The sequence below is a fragment of the Eschrichtius robustus genome, chromosome 20 (genome assembly GCF_028021215.1).
Source record: "Eschrichtius robustus isolate mEscRob2 chromosome 20, mEscRob2.pri, whole genome shotgun sequence".
Lineage (NCBI taxonomy): Eukaryota > Metazoa > Chordata > Mammalia > Artiodactyla > Eschrichtiidae > Eschrichtius > Eschrichtius robustus.
In genome coordinates this window covers 46,210,912-46,228,915 of record NC_090843.1, presented here as the reverse complement: position 1 = coordinate 46,228,915, position 18,004 = coordinate 46,210,912, and the positions used below count along the sequence as shown (strand labels likewise).

Below are 18,004 nucleotides of genomic sequence, written 5' to 3'. Positions count from 1 at the left end.
AGAAAGACTCCAGTAGGAATTCTAGAATTGACTGATATGATAACTGAAATTAGACATGTAATAGATAGGTTTAATAGGAAATTAGACACAGCAAAAGGGAGAATTAGTGAACTGTAAGGCTAATGAAAAATATTTAGATTGAAGCATATACAGAGAAAAAGAAGAGTGAAAATTCTCATAAAAAATAGTCACATTGTACACAGTGAAAACATCAGATGTATACATAACATATCTTAGAGAGATGTGAGCGTGTATAAGGGTGATCTTTTCTTTAAGAGATAATGCTTGAAAAATTCCAAAGCTGACAAGACAAAAAAAAAAAATGCACTTATGACATTATGTGAATCCCAAGCAGGATGAATGGAAACAAAAATATACATAGGCGTAGCATATCAAACTGTTAAACATCAAAGACAATGAAAAAAATCTTAAAATAAGACAAAGAAAAAAGGGCACATTATCTTCAAAGTAGTAACAGAATATATTCTGTTGACTTAAAAAAAATTTTTATTTTATATCGGAGCATAGTTGATTAACAATATTATGTTAGTTTCAGGTGTACAGCAAAGTAATTCAGTTATACATACACATGTATCTATTCTTTTTATTCTGTTGACTTTTTACAATTTAGATATAATTGGCATATAAAATTATATTAGTGTCTGGTATACAACAGAGTGATGAGATATTTCTGTATACTGCAAAATGACCACCACAATAACTCTAGTTGACATCCATCACCATATACTGTTACAACATTTTTTTCTTGTGTTGAAAACTTTTAAGATTTATTCTCTTAGCAACCCTCAAGTGTACAATACAGTATTACTTAGCATAGCCACCCTGCTGTACATAACATCCCCATGACTTATGCATCTTACAGCTGGGATTTTGTACTTTTTTACCTCCTTTACCCATTCTGCACCTCCACCCCACCCCTATTCTTTGTATTTGTGAGCTTGGGAGTTTTTTTGTTTGGTTGTTTTTTTGTTTTTAGATTCCACATATAAGTGAGATCATACAGTATTTGTCTTTCTCTGTTTGACTTATTTTTTATTTTTTTATTTTTGGCTGTGTTGGGTCTTCGTTTCTGTGCTAGGGCTTTCTCTAGTTGTGGCAAGCGGGGGCCACTCTTCTTCGTGGTGCACGGGCCTCTGACTATCGCGGCCTCTCTTGTTGCAGAGCACAGGCTCCAGACGCGCAGGCTCAGTAGTTGTGGCTCACGGGCCCAGTTGCTCCGCGGCATGTGGGATCTTCCCAGACCAGGGCTCGAACCCGTGTCCGCTGCATTGGCAGGCAGATTCTCAACCACTGCGCCACCAGGGAAGCCCTGTTTGACTTATTTTGCTTAACATTATGCCCTCAAAGTCCACCCATATTGTCAAAAATGGCCAGATTTCCTTCTTTTTCTATGGCTGAATAATGTTCCATTATGTGTGTGTGTGTGTGTGTGTGTGTGTGTGTGTGTGTATAATGAATATACAGAATATATGGACATGAGTTTCTTCCATATCTTGGCTATGGTAAATAATGCTGCAATAAACATAAGGGTGCATGTACCTTTGAGTGAGTGTTTTTGTTTTCTTTGGATAAATACCCAGAAGTGGACTTGCTGGGTCATATGGTAATTCTACTTTTAATTTTTTGAGTAACTTCCATACTATTTTCCATACTGGTTGCACAAATTTATATTCCCACTAACAGTGCACAGGGGTTCCCTTTCCTTTAATCCTCACTAACACTTGTTATTTCTTGTCTTTTTGATGACAGCCATTCTAACAGGTGTGAGGTGATATCTCATTGTGGTTTTGATTTTCATTTCCCTGATGATTAGTGATGTTAAGCACTTTTTCATGTACTTGTTGGCTATCTGTATGTCTTCTTTAGAAAAATGTCTATTCAGATCCTGTGCCCATTTTAAAATTATATTATTTGTTTTGTTTTGTTGTTATTGAATTGTATGAGTTCTTTTTATACTTTGGATATTAACCCCTCATCAGACACATGATTTGCAAACATTTTCTCCCATTTGGTATGTTGCTTTTTAATTCTGTTGATGGTTTCCTTAACTGTGCAGGAGCTTTTTAGTTTGATGTAGTCTCGTTTATTTATTTTTGCTTTTGTTACCTTTGCTTTTTGTGTCAATCCAAAAAAAAACATCACCAAGACAGATGTCAAGAAGCTTACCACCTATGTTTTCTTCTAGGAGTTTTATGGTTTCAGGTCTAATGTTCAAGTTTTTGATCCGTTTTGAGTTAATTTTGTGTATAAGTGTAAGATATAGATCAATGGAACAGGATAGAAATCCCAGAAATAAACCCATGCACTTATGGTCAATTAATCTACGACAAAGGAGGTAAGAATATAAAATGGAGAGGGACTTCCCTGGTGGTCCAGTGGTAAAGAATCCGCCTTCCAATGCAGGGGACTCAGGTTCCACCCCTGGTCGGGGAACTAAGATCCCACATGCCCCAGGGTAACTAAGCCCTCACGCCACAACTACTGCCCTCACGCCACAACTACTGAGCTCACGCGCCTCAACGAGAGAGCCTATGTGCCGCAAACTACAGAGCCCACGTGCCCTGGAGCCCGTGTGCCACAACTAGAGAAGAGAAAACCCGTGCACCACAACTAGAGAAGCCAGCACACCACAACAAAGAACCCATGCCACAACAAAGATCCCATGTGCTGCAACTAAGACTCGATGCAGCCAAAAAAATAAATAAATATTTTTTAAAAAAAGAATATAAAATGGAGAAAAGACAATCTCTTCAATAAGTGGTGCTGGGAAAACTAGACAGCTACATATAAAAGAATGAAATTAGAACATTCTCTATCACCATTTACAAAAATAAACTCAAAATGGATTAAAGACCTAAATGTAAGACTGGAAACCATAAAACTCCTAGAAGAAAACATAGGCGGAACACTCTTTGACATAAGTCGTAGCAATATATTTTTTTGGATCTGTCTCCTAAAGCAAAGGAAATAAAAGCAAAAATAAACAAATGGGACCTAGTGAAACTTAAAAGCTTTTGCACAGCAAAGGAAACCATCGACAAAATGAAAAGACAACCTACTGAATAGGAGAAAAGATTTGCAAATGATACGACTGATAAGGGGTTAGTATCCAAAATATTAAAATAGCTCATACAACTTAACATCAAAAAACCAAGCAACCTGATTTAAAAATGGGCAGACGACCTGAATAGACGTTTTTCCAAAGAAGACATACATATGGCCAACAGGCACATGAAAAGATGTTCAACATCGTTAATCATCAGAGAAATGCAAATTAAAACCACAATGAGATATTATCACCTCATATGGTCAGAATGGCTGCCATCAAAAAGAACACAAATAAAAAATGTTGGGCTTCCCTGGTGGCGCAGTAGTTAAGAATCCACCTGCCAATGCAGGGGACACGGGTTCGAGCCCTGGTCCGGGAAGATCCCACATGCCGTGGAGCAACTAAGCCCGTGTGCCACAACTACTGAGCCTGAGCTCTAGAGCCCGCAAGCCACAACTACTGAGCCCACGTGCCACAACTACTGAAGCCTGCACACCTAGCGCCTGTGCTCCGCAACACGAGAAGCCACCACAATGAGAAGCCCGCGCGCCACAATTAAGAGTAGCCCCTGCTCACCGCAACTAGAAAAAGCCCGCGCACAGCAACAAAGACCCAACGCAACCAAAAATAAATAAATTTTAAAAAAATGTTGTTGAGGATGTGGAAAACAGTATGGAGCTTTCTCAAAAAAATAAAAAGAGAACTACCATATCACCCAGCAAGTCCACTCCTGGGTATATATCCAAAAAATGAAAACACTAATTTGAAAAGATACATGCATCCCAATGTTCATAGCAGCATTATTTACAATTGCCAAGATATAGAAGCAACCTAAGTGTCATCAGCAATAAAGAAGATGTGGTATATATATATATATATATATATATATATATATATATATATATATATATATATATTACATACAATGGAATACTACTTAGCCATAAAAAGAATGAAATTTTGCCATTTGCAGCAACATGGATCAACTTAGAGGGTATTATGCTTAGTGAAATAAGTCAAACAGAGAAAGACAAATACTGTACGATATCACTTATATGTAGAATCTAAAATATAAAACAAACTAGTGAGTATAACCAAAAAGAAACAGACTCACAGATACAGAGAACAAACTAGTGGTTACCAGTGGGGAGAAGGAAGTGGGGAGGGGAAAAATAAGGGTAGGGGATTAAGAGGTACAAACTACTATGTATAAAATAAATAGGCTACAAGGATATATTGTACAACGCAAGGAATATAGCCAATATTTTATAACAACTATCAATGAAGTATAACCTTTAAAAATTGTGAATCACATACTTACCTGGCAGGGGAGATAACATGATCACGAAGGTGGTTTTCCCAGGGCAAGGCTTATCCATTGCACTCCGGATGTGCTGACCCCTGCGATTTCCCCAAATATGGGAAACTCGACTGCATAATTTGTGGTAGTGGGGGACTGCATTCGTGCTTTCCCCTGGTCTTTGTAGGTTTTGAAAAACAGACGTCTGGGACTTCCCTGGTGGTCCAGTGGTTAAGACTCCGCGCTTCCACTGCAGGGGTCACGGGTTCGATCTTTGGTCCGGTAACTAAGATGCCACATACTGTGTGGCATGGCCAAAAACAAAAAACAAAAAACCCCCGTGAATCACTATACTGTATACCTGAAACTTAAATAAAATCAACTGCACTTACATACATACAAACATTTTTAAAATAATTATTGATGGGTTTGTATTTAGTACTGTTTTGTTCGTTGTTTCCTGCTGTTTTGTAGTTCCTCTGTTTCTTTTTTCTTCTCTCACTCACTTGCTTTGTGATTTGATGATTTTCTGTAGTAGTATGTTTAGATTCTTATCCCTTTATCTTTTGTGTATCTACTATAGGTTTTTGCTTTGTGGTTACTGTGAAGCTTACCTGTAACAAGTTATAATGGTCTATTCTACATTGATAACAACTTAAGTTTGAACACATTCTAAAGCTCTAGATTTTTACTCTCCCCCACCCACATTTTGTTTTTGATGTCACAATTTGCATCTTTTTATCCTGTGTATCCCTTAACAAATTATTGTAGTTATAGTTATTTTTTACCACTTTTGTCTTTTAACCTTCATACTAGCTTTACAAGTGATTAACCACCACCTTTATAACAGATTATCCTGAATTTTACTATATATTTACTTTTACCAGTGAGATTTATACTTTCATGTTTTCCTATTACAGATCTTCCTAGATTTATGATGGATTTATGTCCCAATAAACTCATCAATAAGAAAATATTTTAAGTCAAAACTGCATGTAGGGGCTTCCCTGGTGGCGCAGTGGTTGAGAGTCTGCCTGCCAATGCAGAGGACACGGGTTCGAGCCCTGGTAGGGGAGGATCCCACATGCCGCGGAGCGGGTAGGCCCGTGAGCCACAATTGCTGAGCCTGCGCGTCTGGAGCCTGTGCTCCACAGCCAGAGAGGCCGCGATAGTGAGAGGCCCGCGCACCGCGAAGAAGAGTGGCCCCCACTTGCCGCAACTAGAGAAAGCCCTCGCACAGAAACGAAGACCCAACACAGCCAAAAATAAATAAATAAATAAATAAATTAAAATTTAAAAAAAAAACAAAAAAAACTGCATGTAATACAAGTAACCTACTGAATATCATAGCTCAGCCTAGCCTACCTTAAATGAGCCAGAACACTTACATTAGCCTACAGATGGGCAAAATCACCTAACACAAAGCCTACTTTTATATTAAAATGTTGAATATCTCATATAATTTATTGACCACTGTACTGAAAGTGAAAACCAGAATGGTCATATGGATACTCACCATTAAGGTACACAGCTGAAAGTGCAGTAGGCCTGAAGAATGTTTGAAGCATTGAACTAAAATGAATTGCTGGATGATATGGAGGCTACAGGGACAGGGTCATCAATTTCTCTCCTGATGAGGCTTGAGAATAGCTGATAGAAGGCATCAGGGCATCTATACTTGCTGATGCTTTAGCAGGCACAGTATTATTCAGGAAGCTTTCAAGTTTTGACTGTACAGTTTGTTTCTTCTTTTCATTACATATTTCTCTACAGCAAATAAGAGTATCCTGTATCTGCCTGTTAGCTCTTGAGAACCTCTTGTAATTGATGTCCATTTCTTCTAATATCCACATGCCCCTGCTCATGGTAGTAAATGTCTCTGCCAGTTTCTTTGCTATGAACTTTCTTGGTGCCTTGGGTATAACTTCTTCTTCTTCTGCCTCAACTTCTTTACTTTTTTTTTTTAAGTCTTTATTGAATTTGTTACAATATTGCTTCTGTTTTATGTTTTGGTGTTTTTGGCTGCGAGGCATGTGGGATCTTAACTCCCCGACCAGGGATCAAACCCACACCCCCTGCTTTGGAAGGCGAAGTCTTAACCACTGGACCACCAGGGAAGTCCCCCAACTTTTTAACTTTTTTTTCCTCCAGTTTGATCAGCTCCTCATTGGAAAGCTCTTCAGCCTTGACGCCAACAAGCTCATGAATATCCTCTTCATCAACGTCCAACTCTAGCTGTTTCTCAAGCACTAGTATCTTGTTACTTACTATTTCATCAGCAGCAGAATCTTTTGAATGTGTTCACATATGTCTTCACGCATTTCTGTGTGACTTCTTTCCATGCTACAGCAATGCTCTGGATAGCATTTACAATGTGAAAACTTTTCCAGATCTCTCAGAGCATTTGGCCAGATTCAGCCAGTTCAAAAGCGTATGCAAACATTTGGCATAAATAGGATGCTCTGAATGTAGCTATTGCACCTTGGTCCATTGACTGTATGAGTACCGTTGTGATCAGTAGCAAATACACAACCTTTACATCATGTCGCTGACATGATGTGGATGCCTTGGAGCATTGTCTAAGATCAGAAGAGTCTTGAATTGAATGTTTTGCCTACAACATTCTCTTGCGTGCACAATAAAACTGTTCAAAAACCTGTTTTCAAACAATGCTAATGTCATCCAGGCTTTCCTGTTATGGCAACAATAAATGGGAAGTATATGCTTTCTCATATTCCTGAATGCTCTAGGGTTCTCCAAGTGGTAGATTAAGAAAAGCTCTAGTTTGAACCTTGCAACATTTCTACCCCAAAGTGGCATTATATAGTCTTTGAATGCCTTGAATCCTGGCATTGTCTCAGACTTCTGATGAATGTATGTATGCTCTGGCATACGTTTTCAGAACAAGCTAATTTCATCGACATTACATACGTGTTCTGGCAAATATTTTGCATCCACAATTATCCTATGCAGTTCTTCCTTAAACGCTGTGGTACCTTTAGTATCAGCAACCTGCTGCCTCACCACTGACCTTCACGTTATGAAAATTACGATGCCTTTTGAAACGTTGGAACCACCCACGCCTCGCTATAAACATTTGCGTATATGTAAGATCATCAGCATGCTCTATTATTTTTTTATTTTTATTTTTTTACAAGTTTTTAAAAATATTTATTTGTTTATTTTTATTTGGTTTTGCTGGGTCTTAGTAGTGGCAGGCAGGCTCCTTAGTTGCAGCTCACTGGCTCCTTAGTTGTGGCATGCGAACTCTTAGTTGCAACATGCATGTGGGATCTAGTTCCCTGACCAGGGATCAAACGGGGGGCCCCCGCATTGGGAGCATGGAGTCTTAACAACTGCGCCACCAGGGAAGTCCCAGCATGCTCTTTCAGCGTATGGAAACCACTTCTTGCCTTAGCCTAGATCCTCAGTAGGCTAAGTGGTATGCACTTCCGTATCTGGTCTTCCACTCTAGTGTCGATACATTTTTTCATATCATCAATTAGCCCAGGTAATTTCTTCATGAAGACAGCGGATTTACTGATGCTGACAGTTTCACTGCATCACTGATTCGCTTATCCTTTAAGATGGTCGAGATCATCGATTGCAAAAGTCCTAACTCACATGTGATGGCCATTACTGGCTTACTACTTTCATGCAGGGCAATTATCTTGAGTTTCATCTCAAGAGTAATTGCCTTCCTCTTCTTCTCATCAGAAGCAGGAAGCAACACAATATACTATAGAGTATCGGTTGTTTACCCTCATGATTGCATGGCTGACTGGGAGTTGTGGCTCACTGCCACTGCCCAGCATCATATCGCATGTGACTAGCTCAGGAAAAGATCAAAATTCAAAATTTGAAGTATGGTTTCTACTGAATGCGAATTGCTTTTGCACCATCATAAAGTCAAAAATTCCTAAGTCAAACCATCTTAAGACAGAGACCATCTGTACTAATTAGCACCCTTTCATTTCAGCTTAAACAAGACCCTTTCACATTTCTTGTACCACCAGTCTAGTGGTGATGAACTCCTTTATCTTTTGCCTGTCTGGAAAACTCTATATCACCTTCAATTCCGAATGTTAAAATGACGATTCTGCTGAGTTCTTTTTTTTTTTTTTAAACATCTTTATTGAAGTATAATTGCTTTACAATGGTGTGTTAGTTTCTGCTTTATAACAAAGTGAATCAGTTATACATATACATATGTTCCCATATCTCTTCCCTCTTGCATCTCCCTCCCTCCCACCCTCCCCATCCCATCCCTCTAGGTGGTCACAAAGCACCGAGCTGATCTCCCTGTGCTATGCGGCTGCTTCCCACTAGCTATCTATTTTACATTTGGTAGTATATATATGTCCATGACACTCTCTCACCCTGTCACATCTCACCCCTCCCCCTCCCCCTATCCTCAAGTCCATTCTCTAGTAGGTCTGTGTCTTTATTTCTGTCTTGCCCCTAGGCTCTTCATGACCTTTTTTTTTTTTTCTTAGATTCCATATATATGTGTTAGCATACGGTATTTGTTTTTCTCTTTCTGACTTACTTCACTCTGTATGACAGACTCTAACTCCATCCACCTCATTACAAATACCTCCATTTCATTTCTTTTTATGGCTGAGTAATATTCCATTGTATATATGTGCCACATCTTCTTTATCCATTCATCCGATGATGGACACTTAGGTTGCTTCCATGTCCTGGCTATTGTAAATAGAGCTGCAATGAACATTTTGGTACATGAGTCTTTTTGAACTATGGTTTTCTCAGGGTATATGCCCAGTAGTGGGATTGCTGGGTCGTATGGTAGTTCTATTTTTAGTTTTTTAAGGAACCTCCATACTGTTCTCCATAGTGGCGGTATCAATTTACATCCCCACCAACAGTTCTGCTGAGTTCTTAAGGGTACCAGCTGAGCAATTAGACAAGCCCTAACTCCTCCAAGTGAATAGTGTAAAAGTGGTCCAAGAAAATGCAGAGAATTTTGCAGGGAAGGGTAATAAATTTTGCCTTCTTCTTCATTTCCATTATAAATACTCTGAATGTCATCAATGATCATCTTTTCTAAGTTATAAAGGTTTTCTGGGTATATCCTGGGAATTTCTGTTGTTGTTGTTATTAAAAATAAAAGCATTGCCATTTTTCCCAACTTAAAAGTGGAAGACAATTTATCCATGAACTATGCAAGGAGTAAATAACAAACTGTGCACAGCATAATTAACAAATTTATTTTCTTAGTAACTCTTAAGCAACACGTATGAAGACCATTTAGGAAGAAATAAATGAAGACTAAATTTGATTTTCCAAGGTCCCATCATGTTGCCTTCCTTGCAAAGCTTTTCAAAGGCATATTTTCCACAATTTGGGAACACCATTGACTATATAATGAAAAACATCTTTGTAGCCTGGTCTACTTTCCATGATTCAGGTGAGCCTTGGACAAGATTTAAACATCCTTTTTTCATTCCTCTGAAAGTAATCCATACTGATTATCTGAGAGGTGTTGAAAAATCTCAGAGTCAAATTGGTCATTCAAAGTTCCGAGACTCTTCAAGGCTATAAAAAGGGCCTTCTTCAAGTCACTCATTGTTTGAGTGGTTATAAGAGTGTAGGACTTAGGGTAAATTGCAGATAAGCTTGAATCATGAAGAAGTCTGGTATTGCCTTCAGTCAATGTAGAAGATTCTTCACTCCAATAGATCTTTGTCATGACACACACTTTCCCACTGTAACCACCAATTTTTACCAGTTTCTTCTTTAAAGTTAAGGCAGTTTGTATAGAATAACCTTTTAATTCCTTATTCAGTTCCCTGAGGAAGGTGTATAAGACTGGTGGACGGTCCTGGGCAATTAGAAGTGCATCACAGATGACTTTCTGGTTCTCTTGCAAGCCCAGATCCAAAGACCAGCTCTTAGAAAAGATCAATGTACCTTGACGAATGGAGCCTATTTCATTACGTATTAACTGTGCAAGTCCTTTGTGTTGTGAGAACAGTTTCTCATAGAGGATTTCTGGAACATATGTCACCTTTTCTGATGGCACTAGATATGAAAATAATTATAATAAAATTTTAAACACTGGAAGCTTCCAATTCCAACCATGACAAAGTAGCTTGTACCAGACCAACCCTCCCACTAAAAACAACTATAAAAGTTGTATAAAACATATAAAACAGAAATTTAAAGAACTGGAGAGCAACCAGTACAAGCAGGACTTAAAGGGTTACAATCTTTGATGGAGAGGAAGCACAGGAAGTAGTGCCACAATCATCCCAGCTTTTTGTCTAAGGATATTTTCCATATCATGTCATGGATGAATAGAGCCCAAGCAGAAATCATCAGTTTTACTAGGCTGAAGAAAAAGAGGTTGTAATTCAGGGCTACCAGAGGATCTGGAATTTGAGTGGGAAAATCTCAGAGAGGATGAAACTGCAGAGAAGCAGCCAAAATCTACATACAGATTTTTTTCAATTCACTGGCAAATACAGGGTGAGATGCTGGAAACCCAGAAGAAAATATCAACTGGGAGGCTAAAGAGCTGAACCTGAATTTCATCAACCTCATGGTGGTGGGGGGACGTAGACTGGAATTCAAGTCCCTGCAAAGTGGAGGGCCTGTGGTAAACACCCCAGACTTTAAGTTGAGACTCAAGAAGAGCCATGACCTAACAGTAAAGGCAAAATTTAAAGATATTATCCGAGAAAAGCATAAAACCAATCTTCAAAAAAAAGCAAGGTTATCACTGGTACTCTATCTACCTGACAAAACAAAGTATAATCCTCTTTGGAGGAATATAACACCTTCCAAAGCCTCTATAATTTGCCATCCATGGTACAATAAAAAATTCAGAGATATGATAAAAATCAGGACAAACTACCAAAAAAAACAAGAGAAAAAATGGATACGAGAAAAAGACTGACAAGTGATTCAGGTATTGGAATTTATCAAAAAGGGATTTAAAGACCAAGAGGACAGAACAGGAGGCTCCAGACTCTCCCTCCACCTGTGGATGCAACAAACAAACAGCTACATGTGGATCAATTCCCTCTGAGAGAAATCTAGAAACTAGTTGAGAGACTCCTGCACATTGGGTGACTGAGAAAATAACCACATTGAAATGGGTAGGAAAAGTTGAGACACAGACTTGCCAGAAACTTCACCCCTAGCACAGCACCGTACAGTCAGGAGGGAACCCTCAAATCCTAGCTTCTCCCTAAGGAGCAAAAGGTTTGGACCACACATCTAGTACCCCATCTTTTATGGCTGCTACCCAAGAGACTGGCTTCTAACTTGCCTATCTCTGAGAGCTGATGAAGCCCAGCATTCACTAGTCTCCTGGACCCAGAGCACTTCCAGTGGTTCTTCCTTCTGGCTCAGTAGAGAGCAAGCAGACAATAAAGTCAGTTCCCAGCTTCTCTCTGGAAGAGATTAGATTGCACATCTAGTGCCCTAACTTTCGTACCTGCTGTCTGAGAGTCTGGCATCTTACTTGTCTGTCTCTGGGAACTGATGGGGAAAGCAATCATTAGTCCCTTGGGAGTGTGAATGGGCATGTGGATACCTCCTGTTGCTCTTCCCCTGACCCACTCCAGTTATAAAACCAAGCCTCCGATTCTCCCTAGAAGGAGTTGGAATGCACATCTAGCTCCCAAAACTTTCCAGTTGCTACCAGAGGGACTGACTTCTAACCCATCCTTCTCTGAGAGCTGACAGGGCCTGGCATTCACTAGGTTCCAGAGGGCAACAGAGAACAAAGCAACAGTGTGAAAGAGCACACAGTCTGAACTAGTATGCAGGTATTTGTCAAGAGCAAATGGGTGATAAACTCCATCTCTCAACTTCTCCCTAAGGAGAGGAGGAATTGCGACACACATCTAGTGCTTCAACTTTTCTGGCTGCAACCTGAGGCACTGGCTTCTATCTTGCCTGAACCAGGGCACTGATGGGACTTGGCTTACTCTGGGGAACACTAAGAACAAAGACAGCATCTAAAACGAGCACAAAGCTTTGAGAGGTACCCAGAATCTCTGGCTGAACTGATTAGTGAGTTCATCTCCTACATGAGGTCAGTCTGTGAAAACTGGAAGAAGTGGCTGTTTTATATAATGTGCAGAAACCAACACAGAGTCAAGAAAAAAGAAGAAACAGGGGAATATGTTCAAAATTAAAGAACAAGATTAATCTCTAGAAACCTTTTCCTAATGAAATGGAGCTACATGATTTACCCAAAAGAGAATTCAAAATAATGGCCTTAATGATGTTTTCTTAGGTCACGAAAGCATTACCCAAAAGAGAATTCAAAATAATGGCCTTAATGATGTTTTCTTAGGTCACGAAAGCAATGTATGAACAAAGGGAGGTTTTCAACAGAGACAGAAAATACTAAAAAGTACCAAAAAGAAATCATAGAACTGAAGAATACAACAAGTTAACTGAAAAATTCAATAGAGGGGTTCAACAACAGAATAGATCAAGCAGAAGAAAAGACCAATAAACTGGAAGACAGGTCACTGGAATCATCCAGTAAAAAGAGGAAAAAGAAAAAAGAATGAAAAAGAGTGAAAACTGATGGGACACCATCAAGTAAACCAATGTATGCATTATGGAAGTTCCAGAAGGAAAAAAGAAAAAGGTGCAGAAAGCTTATGCCAAGAAGTAATGGCCGAAAACTTTTCAAACCTCAAAATAAACATCCAGATCTAGGAAGTCCAAAAGATACCAAATAAGCTGAATCAGAAGAGACTTACATTAAGACACATTATAATCAAATTGTCAAAAGTTAAAGATAAAAAGGATAATTTTGAAAGGAGTAAGAGAAAAGCAACTTGTGACATAAAAGGGAACCCCCGATAACACTATCAGTGGCTTTTTCTTAAGAAACACTGAATGCCAGAAGAGAGTGGGATGATATATTCAAAGTTCTGACAGAAGAAAACTTCCAACCAAGAATACATACACAGCAAACCTGTCCTTCAAAAGTGAGGGGGAGATAAAGACTTTCTAGAACAAACAAAAGCTAAGAGAATTCATCACTATTAGACCTACTTTATAAGAAATGCTAAAGGGAGTTCTTCAAGTTGAAAATAAAAGATGTTAAACAGCAACATGAAAGCATAAAAGTCATTGGTAAAGGTAAATATATAGACAAAAACAGAAAACCATATTATTATAACAGTAGTGGATAAATCACTTTTAATGTAGTATAAAAGTTAAATGAGATTCGTTCATTCATTCACCGAATACTTACCAAGCACGGTGTGCCAGGCATCGTATACAGTGACAAGCTAACTAGAGGCAGTTCCTGCCTCTGGGGCTTCTGGGATGGAGTCCCTTCCACACACAGCCAGGATTGTTCCTCATCTCTCTGCCTCTCTCTCCTACACCCTGAGATGTCTGGGCTCAGGAATCTTGGATCCATCATATGTCCCTTTGGAGCCGTGTGGCTGACAGGGTCTTGGTGCTCTGGCCAGGTATCAGGCCTGAGCCTCTGAGGTGGGAGAGCCGAGTTCAGGACATTGGCCCACCAGAGACTTCCCAGCCCCACATAATATCAATCAGTGAGACCTCTCCCAGAGATCTCCGTCTCAACGCTAAGACCAAGCTCCACTCAACGACCAGCAAGCTCCAGTGCTGGACACTCCATGCCAAACAACTAGCAAGACAGGAACACAACCCCACCCATTAGCAGAGAGGCTGCCTAAAATCATAATAAGCTCTCGGACACCCCAAAACACACCACCAGACGTGGTCCTGCCCACCAGAAAGACAAGATCCAGCCTCATCCACCAGAATACAGGCCCCAGTCCCCTCCACCAGGAAGCCAACACAACCCACTGAACCAACCTTACCCACTGGGGGCAGACACCAAAAACAACGGGAACTATGAACCTGCAGCCTGCAAAAAGGAGACCTCAAACACAGTAAGTTAAGTAAAATGAGAAGACAAAGAAATACACAGCAGATGAAGGAGCAAAGTAAAAACCCACCAGACCAAACAAATGAAGAGGAAATAGGCAGTCTACCTGAAAAAGAATTCAGAGGAATGATAGTAAAGATGATCCAAAATGTTGGAAATAGAATGGAGAAAATACAAGAAACATTTAACAAGGACCTAAAAGAACTAAAGAGCAAACAAACAATGATGAACTACACAATAAATGAAATTAAAAATTCTCTAGAAGGAATCAATAGCAGAATAACTGAGGCAGAAGAACGGATAAGTGACCTGGAAGATAAAATAGTGGAAATAACTACTGCAGAGCAGAATAAAGAAGAAAGAATGAAAAGAAATGAAGACAGCCTAAGAGACCTCTGGGACAACATTAAACGCACAAACATTTGAATTATAGGGGTCCCAGAAGAAGAAGAGAAAAAGAAAGGGACTGAGAAAATATTTGAACAGATTATAGTTGAAAACTTCCTTAATATGGGAAAGGAAATAGTCAATCAAGTCAAGGAAGCCCAGAGAGTCCCATACAGGATAAATCCAAGGAGAAACACGCCAAGACACATATTAATCAAACTATCAAAAATTAAATACAAAGAAAAAGTATTAAAAGCAGCAAGGGAAAAGCAACAAATAACATACAAGGGAATCCCCATAAGGTTAACAGCAGATCTTCCAGCAGAAACTCTGCAAGCCAGAAGAGAGTGGCAGGACATATTTCAAGTGATGAAAGGGAAAAATCTACAACCAAGATTTTAAAAAAATATTTACTTATTTATTTGTTTATTTTTGGCTGTGTTGGGTTTTCGTCGCTGCGTGCGGGCTTTCTCTAATTGCAGCTAGTGGGGGCTACTCTTCATTGTGGTACTCAGGCTTCTCATTGCAGTGGCTTCTCTTGTTGCGGAGCACGGGCTCTAGGTGTGAGGCTTCAGTAGTTGCAGCACTTGGGCTCAGTAGTTGTGGCTCACGGGCTCTAGAGCGCAGGCTCAGTAGTTGTGGTGCAGGGGCTTAGTTGCTCCGTGGCATGTGGGATCTTCCTGGACCAGGGCTCAAACCCGTGTCCCCTGCATTGGCAGGAGGATTCTTAACGACTGCACCACCAGGGAAGCCCTACAACCAAGATTACTCTACCCAGCAAGGATCTCATTCAGATTCGACGGAGAAATTAAAACCTTTACAGACAAGCAAAAACTAAGAGAATTCAGCACCACCAAATCAGCTTTACAACAAATGCTAAAGGAAATTCTCTAGGCAGGAAACACAAGAGAAAGAAAAGACCTACAAAAACAAACCCAAAACAGTTAAGAAAATGGTGATAGGAACATACATATCAATAATTACCTTAAATGCAAATGGATTAAATGCTCCAACCAAAAGACATAGACTGACTGAATGGATACAAAAACAGGACCCGTATATATGCTGTCTACAAGAGACCCACTTCAGACCTAGGGACACATACAGACTGAAAGTGAGGGGATGGAAAAAGGTGTTCCATGCAAATGGAAATCAAAAGAAAGCTGGAGTAGCTATTCTCATGTCAGACAAAATAGACTTTAAAATAAAGACTATTACAAGAGAAAAAGAAGGACACTACATAATGATCAAGGGATCAATCCAAGAAGAAGATATAAGAATTGTAAATATTTATGCACCCAACATAGGAGCACCTCAATACATAAGGCAAATGTTAACAGCCATAAAAGGGGAAATCGACAGTAACACAATCATAGGAGGGGACTTTAACACCCCACTTTCACCAATAGACATATCATTCAAAATGAAAATAAATAAGGAAACACAAGCTTTAAATGAGACATTAAACAAGATGGACTTAATTGCTATTTATAGGACATTTCATCCAAAAACAACAGAATACACTTTCTTCTCAAATGCTCATGGAACATTCTCCAGGATAGATCATATCTTGGGTCACAAATCAAGCCTTGGTAAATTTAAGAAAATTGAAATTGTATCAAGTACCTTTTTCGGACACAACTCTATGAGACTAGATATCAATTACAGGGAAAAAACTGTAAAAATTACAAACACATGGAGGCTAAACAATGCACTACTAAATAACCAAGAGATCACTGAAGAAATCAAAGAGGAAATCAAAAAATACCTAAAAACAAATGACAATGAAAATACGACGACCCAAAACCTATGGGCAGCAGCAAAAGCAGTTCTAAGAGGGAAGTTTAATAGCAATACAATCCTACCTCAAGAAACAAGAAAAATCTCAAATAAACAACCTAACCTTACACCTAAAGCAATTAGAGAAAGAAGAACAAAAAAATCCCAAAGTTAGCAGAAGGAAAGAAATCATAAAGATCAAATCAGAAATAAATGAAAAAGAAATGAAAGAAACGATAGCAAAGATCAACAAAACTAAAAGCTGGTTCTCTGAGACAATAAAAAACATTGATAAACCATTAGCCAGACACATCAAGAAAAAAAGGGAGAAGACTCAAATCAACAGAATTAGAAATGAAAAAGGAGAAGTAACAACTGACAGTGCAGAAATACAAAGGATCATGAGAGATTACTACAAGCAACTATATGCCCATAAAATGGACAACCTGGAAGAAATGGACCGATTCTTAGAAAAGCACAACCTTCCAAGCCTGGACCAGGAAGAAATAGAAAATATAAACAGACCAATCGCAAGCACTGAAATGGAGACTGTCATTAAAAATCTTCCAACAAACAAAAGCCCAGGACCAGATGGCTTCACAGGCGAATTCTATCAAACATTTAGAGAAGAGCTAACACCCATCCTTCTCAAACTCTTCCAAAATATAGCAGAGCGAGGAACACTCCCAAACTCACTCTACGAGGCCGCCATCACCCAGATACCAAAACCAGACAAAGATGTCACAAAAAAAGAAAACTACAGGCCAATATCACTGATGAATATAGATGCAAAAATCCTCAACAACATACTAGCCAACAGAATACAACAGGACATTAAAAGGATCATACAGCATGATCAAGTGGGGTTTATCCCAGGAATGCAAGGATTCTTCAATATATACAAATCAATCAATGTGATACAACATATTAACAAACTGAAGGATAAAAACCATATGATAATCTCAATAGATGCAGAAAAAGCTTGTGACAATATTCAACACCCATTTATGATAAAAACCCTCCAGAAAGTAGGCATAGAGGGAACTTACCTCAACATAATAAAGGCCATATATGACAAACCCACAGTCAACATCGTTCTCAATGGTGAAAAACTGAAACCATTTCCACTTAGATCAGGAACAAGACAAGGTTGCCCACTAGTTTTGGAAGTTTTAGCCACAGCAAAGAGAGAAGAAAAAGAAATAAAAGGAATCCATATCAGAAAAGAAGAAGTAAAACTGTCACTGTTTGCAGATGACATGATACTATACATAGAGAATCCTAAAGATGCTACCAGAAAACTACTAGAGCTAATCAATGAATTTGAATTTTACAAAATTAATGCACAGAAATCTCTTGCATTCCTATACACTAATGATGAAAAATCTGAAAGAGAAATTAAGGAAACACTCCCATTTACCACTGCAACAAAAAGAATAAAATACCTAGGAATAAACCCACCTAAGGAGACAAAAGACCTGTATGCAGAAAACTATAAGACACTGATGAAAGAAATTAAAGATGATACAAACAGATGGAGAGATATACC

At 39.0% G+C, this 18,004-nt stretch overlaps 2 protein-coding genes and 1 non-coding gene across 3 annotated transcripts in view; 1 reads left to right on the top strand and 2 right to left on the bottom strand.

The window, feature by feature from the left end:
- LOC137754919 (ribonuclease SLFN12-like) overlaps positions 1-18,004 on the bottom strand; it is a 49,891-nt gene that overhangs the window by 1,035 nt on the left and 30,852 nt on the right. Inside the window, exon 4 of the mRNA XM_068530861.1 lies at positions 4,392-4,671. Within this exon, the coding sequence (XP_068386962.1) occupies positions 4,442-4,671 (230 nt within the window). The 3' untranslated portion in view covers positions 4,392-4,441. The remainder of the gene's footprint in view (positions 1-4,391; positions 4,672-18,004) is intronic.
- Positions 4,384-4,547, top strand: LOC137755659 (U1 spliceosomal RNA). Its single transcript, XR_011072053.1, has one exon. It is a non-coding gene; the product is annotated as a U1 spliceosomal RNA (small nuclear RNA).
- Positions 9,835-11,926, bottom strand: LOC137754958 (schlafen family member 12-like). Its single transcript, XM_068530898.1, has 2 exons — positions 11,836-11,926; positions 9,835-10,415 (listed from the first exon to the last, which is right to left on the bottom strand). Exons 1-2 carry the CDS (start codon positions 11,924-11,926, stop codon positions 9,835-9,837), a joined length of 672 nt encoding a protein of 223 aa, XP_068386999.1.